General features: G+C 43.8%; 2 protein-coding genes across 2 annotated transcripts in view; both read right to left on the bottom strand.

The window, feature by feature from the left end:
- The window catches only part of RPS19 (ribosomal protein S19), a 224,150-nt gene that overhangs the window by 116,981 nt on the left and 89,724 nt on the right, over positions 1-17,445 (bottom strand). The window lies entirely within an intron of this gene.
- Positions 800-17,445, bottom strand: part of LOC105857032 (cell adhesion molecule CEACAM8-like) — a 27,588-nt gene continuing 10,942 nt past the window's right edge. Inside the window, 4 exon segments of the mRNA XM_075993443.1 lie at positions 800-855; positions 1,167-1,245; positions 1,450-1,629; positions 2,023-2,099. Coding sequence (XP_075849558.1) covers positions 800-855; positions 1,167-1,245; positions 1,450-1,629; positions 2,023-2,099 — 392 coding nt within the window.

Below are 17,445 nucleotides of genomic sequence, written 5' to 3'. Positions count from 1 at the left end.
AAGGCTCCAACAAAAGTCCTCTGTCCCTCTCATAGAACTGTCCGCCCCAGGAGACCTCAGCCAGTGTCTGTGCTCCCTCCTCCCACCCCCCCCCCCAGGAAATCATCCCTCTCACCTGTGAGCAGGAGCCCCTGCCAGGGGACTCGCCCTCTATGGGCAGGGGCTGAGGGGGGCTCCATGGTCCCTGCTGCCTATTCTGTCCTCTGTGCAGAAGAGCTTCAGCTCCAGGAATACTCGTGAGCTAGACTGGTCTGACTTGTCACCTCTGCTGTCCTTCCTCCCTCTGTGCTGAGCCTCCCCCTGGGGCAGGAGCCTGTCTCAGGGTCAGGGGTCTGGGGCGGGGTCTGTGCCCAGGACACCTCCTTGACCCCTCCCCTCTCAGTCCTGCTTTCCTTGTCCCTCCTTCCCCTTTTCTTCTGTCCACATTTCAGGGCCCTGAAAACCATTGAGATCTTTGCCTTTTTTAGCAAGAATTCTCTCACCTCAACCTACATACACACACACACACACACACACACACGAATAAAGACACACACACACAGATACAGATATATACGCAGACAGACACAGGTACAACCAAACATCTCAGATATGCACACAGACACAGAGGCTGTGCATCGGGCCAGCTGAGTGATGACTCATTGGTTTCAGTTGGACACATCTTAACCCTTTGCCCTCGGATGTCAAGTGTGGAAAATGTTGAGTGGATGATGAGAAAAAAGCAAGCGAGTGCAAAGAATAAAGGACCCAGGTGTCCCAGAGGGAACTTTCCCTCCTGGAGGTGTGCAGGGTGAGGTTCTCATTTGTCCTGTGGGGAGAGGCCTGTCCTGGCTGGTCCGCTGAGGTCTGTGGGCCCTGTGGTCACCAGGGACAGGTCTCAGGCACTGTCTGGCTCCCTGGGGTCTGGTGGCTGATTCGTGACACAGGGCCCATCCAGGTTGTCTCTGACTATCCTGTGTGGCCTCTGTCTTTTGTGCTGCTGACTGTCCTGTGGTGAGCCTGCCTTCCCATGGGTGGTGCAGCTGCCCAGAGACCCCATAGGATGTGGCTCTGAGACCCAGGAGGGGCGGGCGGGGCACACCAGAGACTCAGACCTGGATACACTTGTGCTGACTCCTGACTGCCTCCGGGGCCAGGATGGGCTCAGCCTCCCGGTGCTGACTCACCTGGGGTCTGGCCTCCAGGGTTTGGGGGTCTGGTGAAGCCCTCAGTGCAGAGGAAGGACAGGCAGTGGCCAGAGAGCCCCTGTGAGGGGGGAAAGTTGCTACAACTCAGGGGGCAGTGGCTGTGGGCCGTGTTCTGGGAGCGGATGGGGCTCCTCCCTCACCCCTGTCCACCTGTCGAGCTCTGTCCTCCCTCCCCAGTCAGGCGGGGTGGAGGCCCCACATGTGCCAGAGAGCAGGGTCAGGTGGTCACACCCTCCTCGGTGCCTGTGCCCTGTCCTCGCACACTGCGGGGCCGGTTCCCTGTGTGGTTCATTTGCTTCCACCATAAGGAGCCCCTCTGCCCTGTGGGCGCGGGCTGGGCCCTGACTCCCCAGGGAACAGGACAGGAGGAGCCGGCGGCATTTGGTGAGCAGGTGCAGAAGTAGGTGATGGCGCTGGAGAGAAGGTCATGAGGGTAAGTGCCCTGTTGGGGAGGATGCGGGTGCTCAGGGCAGGAGATGCCTGCAGGGGGAGCGGCCTTCAGGTGGGGACGCCTGGTGGTGGAGGAGTTGACAGAGAGGTGTGGGAGCTTGGACAGCGAGGAGCACCGTGTGCTGAGGCACAGCCTGTGAGGGTCAGACCCCCTTGGGCTGAGGGAGGTTGTCGCCTGGGCGGCTCCAGGCTGGGGGACGTGCCGAACATCAGGGTCTTTGAGGGTAGAGGCTGTTTATTCTTTGTTTTTGTATTTCCTGAACTTATGCAGTGCCTGACACTTTGGGAGTACTCTATAAGTGTTTGTCAAATTGAGGGATCTTTTCGTGAGCCCTTAACAAGGCCCCTGCAGTCATGAGACTGAGAGGTTCATGCATTTACTGACCACAGCCACACGGTGGCGGCGCCGTCCCACCGGTGTTCCCAAAACCTGTACCTGGATGTAGGCAAGTGTGGGAGAACCTGTAAGGGGGAAAAAAAGGCACAAAGGAGTTGTAGACTTATTTTCTTCTTTGTCCAGTGAAGTGACAGAGTTGAAGTGAGTGTGAAATAAAAGACCTGGAAGACACTTTACAGAAGTGCTTCACAAACTCTAACGTGCTTATACATCATCCAAAGCTAGTGCTTAAATACAGATCCTGATTGTTCCAACAGGACTAGAAAATCTGCGTTTCTGGTGGGTGTTTGGATGATGCCGTTGCTGCTGGCTGGGAACCACACTTTGAGTTGCAAGACTTTAGGGTCACTTGGGTTAATTCTCCCTGCTCCTGATTTCTGGCTGGAGAGAGACGGAAGCCCAGGCAGAGCATATAACTTGCCTAACAGATCCAGATCCTTAGTTTGCATTTAAACTCAGGGCTATGGCCTCTTCGTCCACTTCTCTCTTCACTGCGTCATGTGGCCTCCTTTGCTGTTGTGAGTAGCATCTCTTTAGCTTGGGAATCAAGGACCCTGTTTTCACCATCCTCCTGGCCTTGCTTAAGTTGTCACTTTGGTTAGTCCATTACTGAAAATCTTCAGTGGCTCTTCTGTAATCTCAGGATCAAGTTCAAATGTTGCCATCTAGCGTTCGTGGCTACAAAATGTATGGCCCCTTTTGGCAAGCTTACTTATCTTCCCTATTTTTCAATCCTCTCTTTCTGCCACGGCTCTCTCTCCCTTTTCCATCCTGTCCCCTAAATGTGCTACATTCTGGTCTCTCTCAGGGTTGGTAGTGCTGGGACGGGCTCTGGGGCTAGACTGCCTCAGTTTCTCATCCCAGACCCACCGCCAGCCTTGGCAGTTTCCTTCACCTTTCTGAGGATCAGCTTCCTCCTCTGAATAACCTGTATGTTGGTGGGTAGGAATGAATAAAATACCACGGAAACCCACTCTCCTTCCTGAGGGCCTCTTCAAACCTAGTATATACAGTGGTGCCTGAATCTGGCTCCCTGGGCTCATACTTCTCCTTGTTTCTGCTTCCCTGAGGCTTAACCAATCAGGGCCTGACCTAATCCTGCCTCTTTCATGGAAACTTTCCTAGCCATTCCGGACCAGTTGTTCCCACCCTTCCATAAATCATCTCACCCATGTGTTAGCATTTAGTCGTGTGCTAGCCCTATCAGTGAGACACCCTAGGGTGGCTTGAAGGATATTGGCTGTGTGATAACTGAGGGGTAATTGAGTTAATTCTTCTGTTAGTGCTTCCTGAGTGTGGAAACTATCTTGTGTTTTTCTCAGCTATTGACTAGCAACAATTCCTGCACCAGCCGTCTAGACCCTGGTGGTCTTGTGAGCACTTTAGGGATTGCTGCTGTCCGGGTTCTTCCTGCCTTTGGAATTTGGTTAAATTGGTGTTTGCTTTTTATGTTATCAGACAGTCTCTCTAAGACAGGGATTGATGAAATTGCTTTATGCAAACCCAGGATAATGACTCTAAGGAAGTTGAGCACAGTATCCTATTGCTTCAACAGCCCAGTAGCAGGAGATGTATACACTTTCCTATTTCATGAAATTTACACCAGGATCTTTAGTTTCTTACTTCAGATGAGATTAAGGACAAAAGACCAAGTGAGGACGACACGGCTAATTAATGGGAAGGGTCAGCTACCTCTAGACTGACTTCTGTGAGTTGTTAATTCAGTGTCCCCAGAGGTGTGCAACTTTGCATGTGTGGTCATATGTTTATATCACATGGTTCATCATCCCTCTTGCCAGAGCAATTAGGAGCTCATATCTGGCTTATGACAGTAAAATCACATTGTTTGTGCTTTCCCTGCAGCAAAGGTTTCTCTAAGGTCTGGAGAACAGCAGTCTACTCACCCATCACTTTCTCAATCAGGGGATTTGGGCCTTCCCATTTCCTTGCTGTGAGTCCATGACAAAGTCCAGATATATTTATCTGTTTCTGGAATTGGATGTTCTTTTAAAAAGAGAGGCCCAAAGAATGGCTTCCTAGCTGACTTCTAGAATTGTAATCTTCAGTGCCTAAGCTATTGATTTCCAACCTTGAATATTGGTTAGGATGACCTATAGGGCACACACACACACACACACACACACATACACACACATACACTCACACACATTTTTTTTTAGACAGGGTCTCATTCTGTTGCCCAGCCTAGAGTTCCATGGCATCAACCTAGTTCACAGCAATCTCAAACTCCTGGGCTGAAGCAGTTCTCCTGCTTCAGCCTCGGGAGTAGCTGGGACTATTGGCATGTGACACCATGCCACCAGCTATATGTTAAAATTTTTTATAGAGACTGGGTCTCACTCTTGCCCAGGCTAGTATTGAACTTCTAAGCGCAAGTGATCTTCCTGCCTGGGCCTATAAAGTGCCGGAATTACAGGTGTGAGCCGCTGTGCCCTGCCCCTTAAACCTACCAGAGCCTATCCATTAGTGCAAGACAGTGTGATTTGATTGGTCTATGATGTGACCCAGGCATTGGTGATTCAGGAATGCTTTCTAGTGAAACAGTCATTTCACAGAGCAGGACTTTAGCCTAGTGCTCAAAGTTAACATCCCAGTGATCAGAGGTATCCACATCCTGGGCCTCCCACTATCATGGACTGAAAGGTGCAGCATCTGTTCTGTGGTTCCTGCCCAAACCGTGCAGCCCGAGTTTAATCATAAGGAAATATTAGATAAACCCAAACTGAGGGTCACAGTACAAAATAACTGGCCAGTCTGCTTCAGAAGTGTCAGGGTCATAAAGGCAAAAGAAATTCTGAGGAGCCGTCCCAGGTTACAGGAGACTAAGGAGACAAAAGAACTAGATGCAATGTGTGATCCTAGATTCGGTCCTGGCCCAGACAAAGGACATCGGTGGGAAGACAGATGGAATTTGAACACGCTCTGTGTTTTAATTAGTTGTGCGATACCAGTGATAATTTATTGATCTTGAGGGTTGTACTCTGGTTACCTAAAATGTGAATATTTGTGGAAGTTGAGTAAAAAGTTCTTGGGGACTCTCACTACTTTTGAACATTTTTGAAAGTCTGAAATTATTTCAAAAAGAAAAGTTAAAAGAAAGGAAGACTTCCAGGTGTTTCTAGTGAGTTGCCAACGTTGAGACTTGCTTCTTTAGTTTCTTGCCTAATACTGTGAGGGCAATCTTCCTGAAAATGCTTTTGTGTTATGTGACTTAAAGCTTTCCAGTGATTCCTATCATCGATAAGATAAAGATCAAATTCCTTAGGCTGCCACTCAAAGCCCCCATAGTGTAGCCCCAATCTACTCCTTGGAGCTATGCAGAAGGACCTGATCCGAATTTCACTTTCTCAAGTCTGAACTCATTCTCATTCTTTCCCTCTTTTAGTAATACCCTTGCCTTCCCACTCCTGACCTGTTCTTCATCCTGAGGCCCATTGCAGATCCTGTCTCTTCACTGAAGCCCTGCATGATTTTCGTTGTTGTTTTCAGAAGCAGTCACCTTTCCCGTCTTTGAATTCTGGTAGTTACAATGGTGTGGAGTGAAATATGAGCTTTAGATTCAGAAATATGTGGGTCTGAATCCTGGTTCCATCTATTACCAGTTCTGAGAAAAGTGACAAGTTGTTTGATATCTTGGAATAGAGGGATAGTCATACCTATTGCATTAAAGGTCATTGTGAGGAGTAGATGAAGTGCAAACATAAAGGTCCCCTGCACATAGCAGGAGACTTCTCCTTCAATTTTATGGCTTGGTGGTTCACAAAGGTATTGTGGGTGGTGCAAAGGCTCTTATCAGAAGTTCCTGCAGAGCCTTTTAAAAATATTTGCTCCTGGCTATCACTAAGATGATGAACATTCTTGAACTGAACTGAATGCTTGGGACTTTAGGGGATTCAACTGAAAAGTTTTTCTTTTGGAACAGAACTCAGTAAATAAGTGGGCAGAGAAAGGTAACCCAACTGAGTGGGAAGGGAGGGACAATGGGTTTCTAAATGGGAGAAAGCTGTGATGTCTTCCACACCCACCACTTTGCTCTCAGACAGCACCAAGGCAGCAGAACTCCTTAGTGCAAGTCCCTAAAGCTGTGAGTCCTGCATAACCCTTCACTGATCCATTCCCTGCCCAGGTGATGTGTACCTAGGTGAGCCAGGTCCTCTATGAGTGGAGCAGTCATCTCTCGTTTCTGCCTCTTCCACCCCCCTAGCTCAGTGCTACGTGGTGCTCTGGTCTGGCCCCAGCTCCCAGTCCTCTAGTGTTGGTCTTAACGGCAAGGCCAGGAGAGGCAGGGTGAGAAGGCAGTCAGGTGCCAGCAGGCATGGAAAGAGAAAGGTGGCACTGCAGTTGTTCAAAGGCCACAAACTCTGGGTGTCTTTTATGCCTGTTTCTGGACTTAGAATCTTCTCCCCGTTGTGACCATTCGAGGGACTCACCCTCCTCATAAATCTTTCTCATTATACTTTCTTTCCCTGGTGCACCCCATTTATGACCAGAGAATGGCTTTGCAAATCATTGACAATTGAGTTAAAGTGACTTATTATAAGACTGAACAGCTGGTCCTACTTTTTCCCCAGATACTGAGATTCATAAAATGAAGCTTTTAGGGAGGGCTGTGGAGTTGTGAGTGTGGTGTTTGCGAACAGGTGCACAGGTGAACAGCCAGACAGCAAACAAAATGCTGTTTTGTCAAAAGTCATTCTGGAAGGTGGATGCCATTCAGGAGACCTCAGAAACCTTAGGGCCAGCATTGTCAAACTATGGCTCTCAGGCCACATGTGAGTGTTTTTCGCCGGTTTAGTTTTTTACTCCAAAATAAGATATATGCAGGGTGCATAGGAATTTGTTCATATTTTTTTTTTGACTAGTCTGACCCTCCAATGGTTTGACGGACAGTGAACTGGCTCTCTGTTTAAAAAGTTTGAGGACACCTGCCTTAGGGCATCCTCTGCCCAGATAGGGTGGGGGATGAGGTTAAATCGCAGACTTGGGCCACATTAGGTACATTAGTTAACTTCACTCCCTTGGATTTTTTTAATTTATAAAAATAGGTATGATTTTGCTCACAGGATTTTTGGTGAGGATTGTAACTACAAGAAAAGCCCATAGGGTCGTGCCTGGCACACAGTGAGTGCCGAGTCAGTGTGAGCTATCGTAGTTAAGGGAGTAGGGGCCACCCTGGTCATCTAGGGTGGGGGGTGTTTTCTAGCCCCTGGCAGGACAGCAGGAGATGAAAATGGTTAAGGGGGAGGCCTAACTTCCAGAAGTGGAAGGAATAGGGAGCAGGAGCTCATGCACAACTTTCTGGAAAATACCTTTACCAAACAGCCGGAATATCCAGAGTGGGTGTGGCTTCTGTCACAGTTATTGTCTCCTGGGGGCTGGGGTGTCAAGGAATGTGTTCTTGAGTCAAATAGTTTTGTGGAAAGCCAAGCCTAGAAACAGGATTCAGGGTGCCTTGCAAAAAGCATTGATCTTGCCCAAGGAAAGCACTCATTTTTTTTTTTTAATTTCGGCATATTATGGGGGCACAGATTTTAAGGTTTCAATAAATGCCCTTTTCCCCCTCCCCCCACAAGTCTGATTTTCCAGCATGACCATCCCTCAGGTGGTGCACATGTCACTCATTATGTATGTATATACCCGCCCCCCTCTCTCCCCCCTCCCCAATATTCTATTACTGTAGGTTTTGTTGTTGTTGTTTCCAAGACAATGTCTCACTCTGTTGCCTGGGCTATAGTGGGGTAGTGAGCCTAGCTCACAGCAACCTTAAACTCCTGGGCTCAAGTGATCCTTCTGCCTCAGCTTCCCGGGTAGCTGGGACAAGAGACATGCCTGGCTCAGTTTTTCTTTTTTTTTTTCTTAACAATAAAGTCTGGCAGAGAGGGCTCAGTTTTTCTATATATTTTATATATTTTTTTTAGATGGCCAATTAATTTCTTTCTATTTTTTGTAGAGACGGAGATCTCACTCTTGCTCAGGCTGGTTTGGAACTCCTGACCTTGGGTGATCCTCCCGCCTCAGCCTCCCAGAGTGCTAGTATTACAGAAGTGAGTCACCACACCTGGCCGAAAGCACTTATCTTGTTTAAGGAAAGCTTTCATCTTGCTAAAGGAATCCCCTCTTGTGGCGTAGGTCATAATTTTTGTCTCTGTACCCTTTTTGTTTGCAAGGTGTAAAGAGAAAGACTGAAGAAGGATGAAATAAGAAAGAAAGCATTTCACAAGCCTTGTCAGGCTCCTCCCCATTTTTGCATAAGTCTCCACAGGAATTAGGGACATGGGGCTCTTTCTAAATTTACTAACATCACATATATCACTTCTCCTGATTTGGAATCTTTCTCTTCTTATTATTGTTGAGACACCTCAGACTTCCCTCTGACTATTTCTGTCCTCCTGATGACTCAAGCGTCTCTCTCTACCCAGGGAGTCACTGATTCCAGAGCACCTTCAGCATCTTCCTTGGAGCGTAATGTGACCTGCTGGACTTCAGAGCTTGCTCCAAGACCTCATTGTGCTCTCCAGAGAAATGTTGCTCCCAGCAATTGGTCTTAGATCCTTAGTATTAATAGTACTCTTGAGATATGGAAGAAATTTGACTTGTCATATTCCTATCCCATCTGCCCAACACATGAGGTCCGTGAGGCCAGATTCCAGCAGGTTCGTGCTCCTGCTTTGCACCAATCAGGTCTGCATTTGCAAACATCCACGTCCTTGGATGTTACTTTATTTGGTAAAAACAATTTTACAGATGTGATGAACTTAAGGATCCTGAGATGGGGAGATGATTCTGGATTGTCTGGGTGACCCCCTGAAATCAGAAGGATACTGGTAAGTGAAAGAGGGAGGTAGGAGAGCCAGGGTCAGGATCATGTGAAGTGACAAGGACTCCACTAGCCTTCACTGGCTTTGAAGATGTGTCTAAAGAAAAAATTGCAACAATTTTAATTATCAAGGTGATTGGCTTTTATTTGTGATTCATGAGTGGGGCAGCTTCTATTGCAGAAGTTACAATCATAGCTCCCACTGGAGAACACAATAGCAGAACAGCAGGTTTTATGAACTGAGAGGGAAGAAACAGACCAAGAGAAAACTCATTGTTAAAATCAAGTTACTTCAGGTTCCTTATTGGTAAGAGTGAAAGCAAAGGGATCTGCCCGATTATGCTGATTCAGACTGGAATCTCCTCTTTTTAGGAAAAACTGCTCTCTGTTTTTGGCTTGAGTTTCAGTATGAGTACGTGGCATTTAGCATGAGTGACTCTGTTTTGGAGCCAGTAGGCTCTCACGGAGGAGAGAGTGTAACCAAAACATAAGGCAGTGGGGCTACTCTCAGTTGTCCTCACTTTGGGATCCCAGTCGCAAGGCATCCTTGGTCGGTTATGGTGTCCTCCCAGTCACACATTTCCTTGAGTTTCTGTTGTTCCGGCCGAAGAGAGAACACTTGATCTTTGAAGGATGGCTGCATGTGAACATGTAAAACCTTTAGAGAATACAACACAACAGGGAGAAGACTATTACAACCATCAGGAGGGTGACACCAAGAGTTCGGAGGATGCTCCTTAGGCAGGATCCCTGTGAGCAAAACCAACTAAAGGACAATAGATCAAAGAACCCTCCAGATGAGGGATCTACCCATTTTAACCAAGTAGCACTTTTGTTAATTTTTGCAGTTGAATCTCTTTAATACCTGATGTGTATCAAGAAATGTAGGGAGCCGCACAGACCCCTGTCAGTTTAGCTAGTAGGTAACAGCTCTATCATGTAGCATCTCGTGGCTGCGTTAAGTTAAAACAGGGAAAACAAGTAGGTCTAGAAGTCTGACTGCAACAGGACCCCCTAGTTCAATTTGAATAAGCAGCTGTGTTAGGGATGCTGCTAAGGTTGCTTGCTAAGTGGAATAGAGGATCGCTTAGGCCATGTAAAGATTTGGGTTTGCCATGATGACATGACAGATCCAAGACTCCCCCAAGTGACCTGCACAAGCTACTGGTTATGAAATTATAATTTCAGCGTTATCTTGCCCAATGAAAGAGGTGGGCATGAGCAGGGAAATATTAAGAGTAGTAACAGTATCATTATCACGGGGAATCTTGTGTCCACAGTGTGAAGTCATTGATTCTTGTCCTGGCTTGCATGTTGTGTGTCTCTAGTTATGGTATTGGATATTCTGTGATCTTTCTGAGTTGCCCACACACCACGTGCAAAAGTTGTGCCTGGAAATTTACACTGAGCTGTCCAGCTCTGATCTCTAGGGCTTCAGGAACACGGCAGTTCTTGTTCTTACTGATGCCATGAGAGAAAATTAGATTGGAGGAACTAGAAGAGTTCAGGATCCAGTCTACAGGTAGATAATAAAAACTCAAAAACAATGAACAGAGCTATAATTGAATAAGAGTTGTACTGTAATTTTTGTTTTGAAACATAATTTTTCTCTGTATGGTCACCCCTATTTTACCAGAGGTAATCAGAGTAAGCCTAATTTGTTTGAAAAATAGGTTTAGTCTCATTGACTTGCCTGGTTATTATGTAAATGGAGCAAGAATAGCCACTGACCATATAGGTTCTTTTCAAGTTTGCTTCGCTGGAACTTTTGATAGATGTCTCAGAGTAAACTTTTGAAAATCCTATGAAGACTAGGAAGCCAAACTAGGCAGACTTCAGACTTTGCGTGCAGAGCCTATGGGTGCATTCTAGGCACATTCTAGTTACGACATCCCAGTCAAAGTCTTGGTGCCTTAAACCAATATTTTCAAATGTATCCTGTTACAAAGAGAGCAGATTCATATTGAATGTATGTAAATAAGTATATTACCATAAAATATGAATACTTCAGAATAGTTTCCTAATTCTGGGGAGGGACCAAGTAGGGAGGAAAAGTAAATGATTTTATATTTATTCCCAAAGTGTACTTTACCAGATAGCTGTAAGGTATAAATAGCTGAAAAGAAAAAAGGTTTCCTTAAATCTGGAAAACAAAACATTTAAAGAACGAGCAAAATTCCAAATAAAAAGTCATTTAAAAAGTGTGCTCGTTAGTTCATTTTGTCCCATGTAATTAATTTTTTTCCCTGCTTGATCTTGGTTAGCAGCTTCAGGAAGCTATCAGTCTCTTCATTAAAGTTTTGGAAATTCCTAGGCAGTCCAATGGTACAATGTTAAAGTTATCAAAAAACTGTATTCAGGGACACTTGTCAGAGTCTTTTCTGCAAATCTCCTTGAAAAAGAAGCAATTTTGGACTGTAGCTGATTGAAAATGCTTTTAGAAAAGCATCAAAGCAACAATGTGTGTATGGGAAAGACTTAAAATGTGTATGGCTAAAATATGATGGAAGTTCATTACATTATGACCCAGTGACCAAGGGAATCTGATTATTTCTGTGGTGTGTGACATTATGACTGATAACATATTAGATATCTGGGAATCTCATATGATTTTTCAAACCCTTGTATCAATAACATTAATATGAATATAATGTATTGTATATATTCAATATAATATATTAACTTAGAGAATATAATAACTTAGAGAAGGTTTAGCATCACATATCATATGACAATTCTTCCCATGTAATTTAACATATGAAATGAGGTGGCTTTTCAAATTAGCTTGTTTCTTAATTGGATTACTGAGTTCAGGGTGGAGCTCATTAATGAATGGGTCCATCAAAGTATAGGCTCCTATATGTTGAAAAAGTTCCCTAGGTAATTCTGATGCATACCCCTAGCTAAAAACCACTGATTTAGGCCCTGGACCTACATTTAATAGCAGGGTCTCCGTCTTAGCTACATGTTGGGAGCATCTGAGAAGGTTTAAAAATTCTCAATGCCAAGGTCCCACTGTGGTCCACTTAAGTTGGAATTTGTGGGTTGGACCTGAGCATCAGTTGATCGTTTAAAATGTTTCCCAGTGATTCGTATGTGTAGCCATGTTTCCCAATAGATTTTTCTGTCTTCTTGTGGCATTTATCCTTTTCTATTTTTGTATGATAATTATTTGAATATTGTGAATAGGAGCATTTCAGATACTCTCTTTGGTGTTAGGCATTATTTTCCCTGAGGGACATCAAGTTTGTAAATGAAAAACAAATGAATTAGTCATCAGCAAAAGATTTGAGCCACAGGCAGGTTGTGTACTGAGTGTGAGGGTCACGGTTTATGCTACAGCCTTTGTCCTCCATGAGGTCAGAGATTGCTTGTTGTGATGAAGGTATGGGTAACTCCACTTTCAGATAGTAGAGAGGGGTCACCCTGTTTGGAGTGGTTTTAGGCATAGCATGGAGACTAAGAATTCTATGTGTGTATGGGTTGAAGGGGCAGGGCTGTATAGGGAGACAGATCTAAGGAGGATGGGGAATTATACTAAGGCTTAGTGGTAAAGAAGTAAGAAGGATTGATAAAGAGAGAAACCTATTGAGTAGTCCAGAGTGGGCCACTATGGATTCTGAGTAGGAGAGTGAACTAGTTCTCAAGAAGGTAGTGAGGCAGTGGTATGCAAGGAGGATTCAGAAAGACTGGAGACAGGAAGTCATGCAGTGCTGGAGCAGCTGTTGAGGGCCTGGATTAGTTAGGTTTATGGAAATGGAGAGAACGAAGTCAGTGGGAGATCATACAAAAGGATTGAGAGGCTCTGACAATGTGCTGAATGGGGAAGAAATGAGCAAGGGCTGGGGAATAGCCATGTCCAGGAGACGGTGGGGTGCAGGGAGCATGAAGACCAGGGGAGAAGAGATCTGCAGGAGTTAGTGCTGAGGAGCAGGAGTTCAGGGGGAGGAGGAGGAGATAGATGCAGGCCCAGAGACAGGTGAAGAAATTCTTTCCCTCTCCAGAGCGAGGCAGTTAGCCTGGTGTAAACCTAACAGAGGAAAGGCCATCCTACCTGCAAGGCTTCCTGAAGTACAGAAAATATGCCAGGCCCGCTACATCAAAGCCACCGTGGCCAGGACTCCAATCATGATGCCAACAATGGTTCCAGTGGATAGGCCCAGAGAATTTCCTTGTGATGAATTACCTACATGGGGAAAAAAAAGGAGAAGGAATGAAGGTGAAATTGTATTGCAATGGGGGTGCCCTGGGAGATAACTCTCAGCATGAAGTAGTCTCTACTTGTTCCTTCTAGGAGTACATTTTTTGTGTGTATGAAGGTTGCTAGGAGGTGATTAACCAACCCTTTCCTTCCAGTGTTTTCCTCTCACCGTGTTCTAGGTTGCTGGTCAGTCATTGGTCCATTCCATTTGGGGCTTTCTGCACTCAGATATTTTTGAAGGCTTTGAAATGTGAGAAAGGCTCATGCAATTCTTTATGTTATTAGAAGTTTCCACGTGTTTGTGGTTGTATCTTTTTCTCAGTGTCCCAAATCCCTGTATATAAGCCTGCCAGGTCTCCATCACAGGGATGGAGTTGGCAGAGGGCCCAGTCCAGTGCATTCTTGGTTCATGGCCTCATTTGCACAGAAACCTGGCTTTCCAGTGGCTTCCAGCAGAGATATGAAGGGAAACTCAATTTTGCCAGGCTCTGGTTTCCTCTGATGGGTGACTGGCTCGAGGACCTTGCAGAAACTCCCTTAAGAACTGCACTGCAGCCCAAAATGCCCTTCTCTATCTCCCTCATAGGCATCAGATCTGCAATGTGGTCTGAGGCTCTCCCAGGCTCCTCCCACTCCTGCCCCACTCTCCCTCACAGGCATTTTCCCTAAGGATCTTGCATGTGTAATCTCATCATGGCTGTATCTCAGTGCATGAAAGCAAATACGCCAGGCTTGAGACTTTGCACTTAACTCCTTTATTTCCTTCTCTCATATTTAGTTAGTATCCACATCCAGTGGGTTTTTTGTGTAATGCCCCCCATTCACTCACACACACACACACAGACACACACACACACACACACACACAAACACATGTGAAGTAACCTTTTTGTCTGTTTCTTCTTTATTTCTGTTGCAACCATTGGTGGATTAGCCCTCATCAGTCAACTCAAGGCTGACAATTAATGCTAATGTTAGCTACTATGGTGGCTGGTGAACTTACTATGTGCTAGGCCCTGTGCTAAACACTTTATGAGTATCTCATTGGATCTGTACAATAACTCTGTCAGAGATACATTATTTCACTTTACAAATGAAAAAACAAAGGCTTACAATGGTGAAAAGACTTACCCAAAGTCATATGGCTGGTGAAAGGTGGATCTGGGATTTGACTCTAGCTAGGACCATCTGACTTCAAGGCTAATGATAATAGCACCTAATATGTATAGAATATTTCCTTTGTGTGGGCCATTTTGCTAAAGGTAATTGACTATGAATATTTAAATCTTTAAAACAATACTCTGAAGCAGATACTCTTGTTGCAATTTTTGGTTGAGGAATCTGAGGATCAGAGAAGTTAAGAATCTTGTGCAAAAAATTTATAGCTGTAAGCACATTAAAAAAGAGAAAAGATCTGAAGCAACAGCCTAGCTTTATGACTTAAGGGGATAGAATAAGAACAGGCTGTCTGCCATGGCTCATACCTGTAATCCTAGCACTGTGGAGACTGAGGTGGGAGGATCACTTGAGCCTAAGAGTTCAATACCAGCCTGAATGGGAGTGAGACCCCATGTCTACCAAAAATAGAAAACTTAGGTGAGTGTTGTGGTGTGCACCTGTAGTCCCAACTATTGGGGAGCCTGAGGCAGGCGGATTACAAGAACTCAGGAGTTTGAGGTTGCAGTCAGCTATGATGACATTGCTGTACTTTACCCAGGACCACAGTGTGAGAATCTGTCCCCTAACCGCCAGCAAAAAAGTGTAAACTAAACTCAAAAATAGCAGGTGAAGGAAATAATATTAGAGTGCAGAAGAGAAAAACAATAGAGAAAATCAATAGAACCAAAACTTGGTTCTTCAAAAAAGATTAACAATCTTGAACTAGATTGACTAAGGAAAAAAATAGAGAAGATTCAAATCACAAAAATGAGAAATGAAAGTGGAGACATTACTACCAATTCAACATAAATAATAAACATTATTAGAGTACTAGAAATAATTTTTGCCATCAAATGGGATAACTAGATGAAATGGAGAAATTTATAGGAGCACAAACCCTAGCATGACAGAATCATGAATAAATAGAAAATCTGAATAGACCTATAACTAGTAAGGAGATTCCATCAATGGGAGCATTTGACAAAATTCAACATTCTTTCCTAGTAAAAACACACTATGTATAAATAGAGGGCAACTACCTCCACACAATGAAGGCAACACTGAAAAGCCCAAAGCTAACATCATATACTCAATGGTGAAAGACTGACAATTTTTCCTTTATGATAGGAACAAGACAAGGCTGCCTGCTTTTCCATTTCTATTCAAAACAGTATTGGAATCCTTAGCTAGAGAATTAGGCAAGCAAAAACAAGGACATCCATTGGAAAGAAAAAGTAAAATCATCTCTGTTTGTAGCTGTCATAAACATTTATGTATAAAACCCTAACAACTTTTTCAAAAGCTGTTAGAACTAATAAACATAATCAGTGAAGCTGCAGGATACAAAATCAACATCCAAACATCAGTTGTATTTCTATACATTAACAATCAGCGTTCTGAAATGAAATTAAGAAAATATTCAATTCACATTAGTATAAAAAAGAAGAAAATACTTAGGAATAAGGAGGTGAAGGAATTGTACCCTGGAAACTAGGAAACATTGCCAAAAGTAATTAAAGAAGATGTAAATGGATAGAAAGATATTTTATTTTCATGGGTTGGAAGACTTATTATTCAGATGACAATACCACCCAAAATGATCTGCAGAGTCAATGCAATCCCTATCAGAATCCCAGGGACATTTTTGCAGAAAATGTATAGAAATGTATAGAAAAATGTATACTAAAATTCATATGGAATCTCAGAGACTCTAGTAGTGAAAACAATCTTGAAAAGGGAGAATATAGCTGGAGGACTCCCATCCTGATTTCAAAATCTACTACAAAGCCAAATCAATACAGTTTGGTACACACATAGAAACCAATGGAAAAGAATAGAAAGCCCAGAAATAAATGCTGGCATATATGGCTAAATGATCTCTGACAAGGGTTCCAAGACTATTCAATGGGGAAGGGATAGTCTTTTCAACAAATGATTTTGGGAAAACTGAATATACATGCAAAGAGATGTGTTGAATCTTTACCGAATACCAATACAAAAATAAACTCAAGAAGGATATCAAAGGCTTACATGTGAAACTCTTATAGCGTAGAAGCTTCATGATATTGGGTTTGCCAGTGATTCCTTGGCTATGACACCGAAAGCATAGCCAACAAAAGCAAAAGTCGATAAATTGGACTTTATGAAGACTAGAAATGTTTGTATGTGAAGGGACACTAGCAAGAAAGTGAATAGGCATCCATGGAATGGGAAAAATATTTGGAAATCATATATCTGATAAAGGATTAATTTCCCGACTATATAAAGAACTATTAGAGCTCTATAACAACAAAAATCCAATTAAAAGTGGGCAAAGGAGTAAAATAGACATTTCTTCAAGGGAGATATACAAATAGCCAATGAAAACATGAAAAGTTGCTCAACACACTAACACTTAGGGATGCACAACAAAATAACACACACACCTAATGGATGCAGTGTGCACTGCCTGGGGGATGGATATGCTTGAAGCTCTGACTTGGGTGGGTCAAAGGCAATATATGTAACCTAAACATTTGTGCCCCAATAATATGCTGAAATAAAAAAAATCCCAAAATTACAATGATATATGACTTCACATACGTTGGGATGGGTTTGATAAAAAAAAGAAAACTCACACAAGTGTTTTGAAGGAGGTGGGAAAGTTGGAACTCTTATGCATTGCTGGTGGGAATGTAAAAGGGTCCAGCTACTGTGGAAAGTGGTATGGCAATTCCTCAGAAAGAGTTACCATGTGATCCAGCAACTCCAGTTCTGGCCAAATACTCAAAAGAATTGAAAGTAAGAATTTGAACAGATATTTGCACACGCATGTTCACAGCACCATTATTCACAGTAGACAAATTGTGCAAACAACTCAAGAGTCCATTGAAAGATAAGCAGATTGGCAAAATGAGGTATATCCATACAATGGAATGTTATGCACTCCAAAAAAGGAATATAATTTTGATACAACAGAATTGAACCTTGAAGATGTTCTGCTAAGCAAAATAAGACTTACTCAAGAGGACAAATATTGTATGATTCCATTTATATGAGGTATTAGGAATAGTTGACTACAATAGAAAGAAAGTATTAATAGAATGTTGGACCAGGGACTCTGGGGACAAGGAGTAGAGAATTATCTTTAATGGGAACAGCAGTTTAGTTGGTTAGATGAAAAAGTTCTGGAAATGGATAGTGGTGATAGTTGCTCAACTATAAATGTACTTAA

The sequence above is a fragment of the Microcebus murinus genome, chromosome 16 (assembly GCF_040939455.1).
Source record: "Microcebus murinus isolate Inina chromosome 16, M.murinus_Inina_mat1.0, whole genome shotgun sequence".
NCBI classification, from domain to species: Eukaryota; Metazoa; Chordata; class Mammalia; order Primates; family Cheirogaleidae; genus Microcebus; species Microcebus murinus.
The sequence above is the reverse complement of the archived record's forward strand: the minus strand, read 5'-3'. Positions and strand labels throughout refer to the sequence as shown.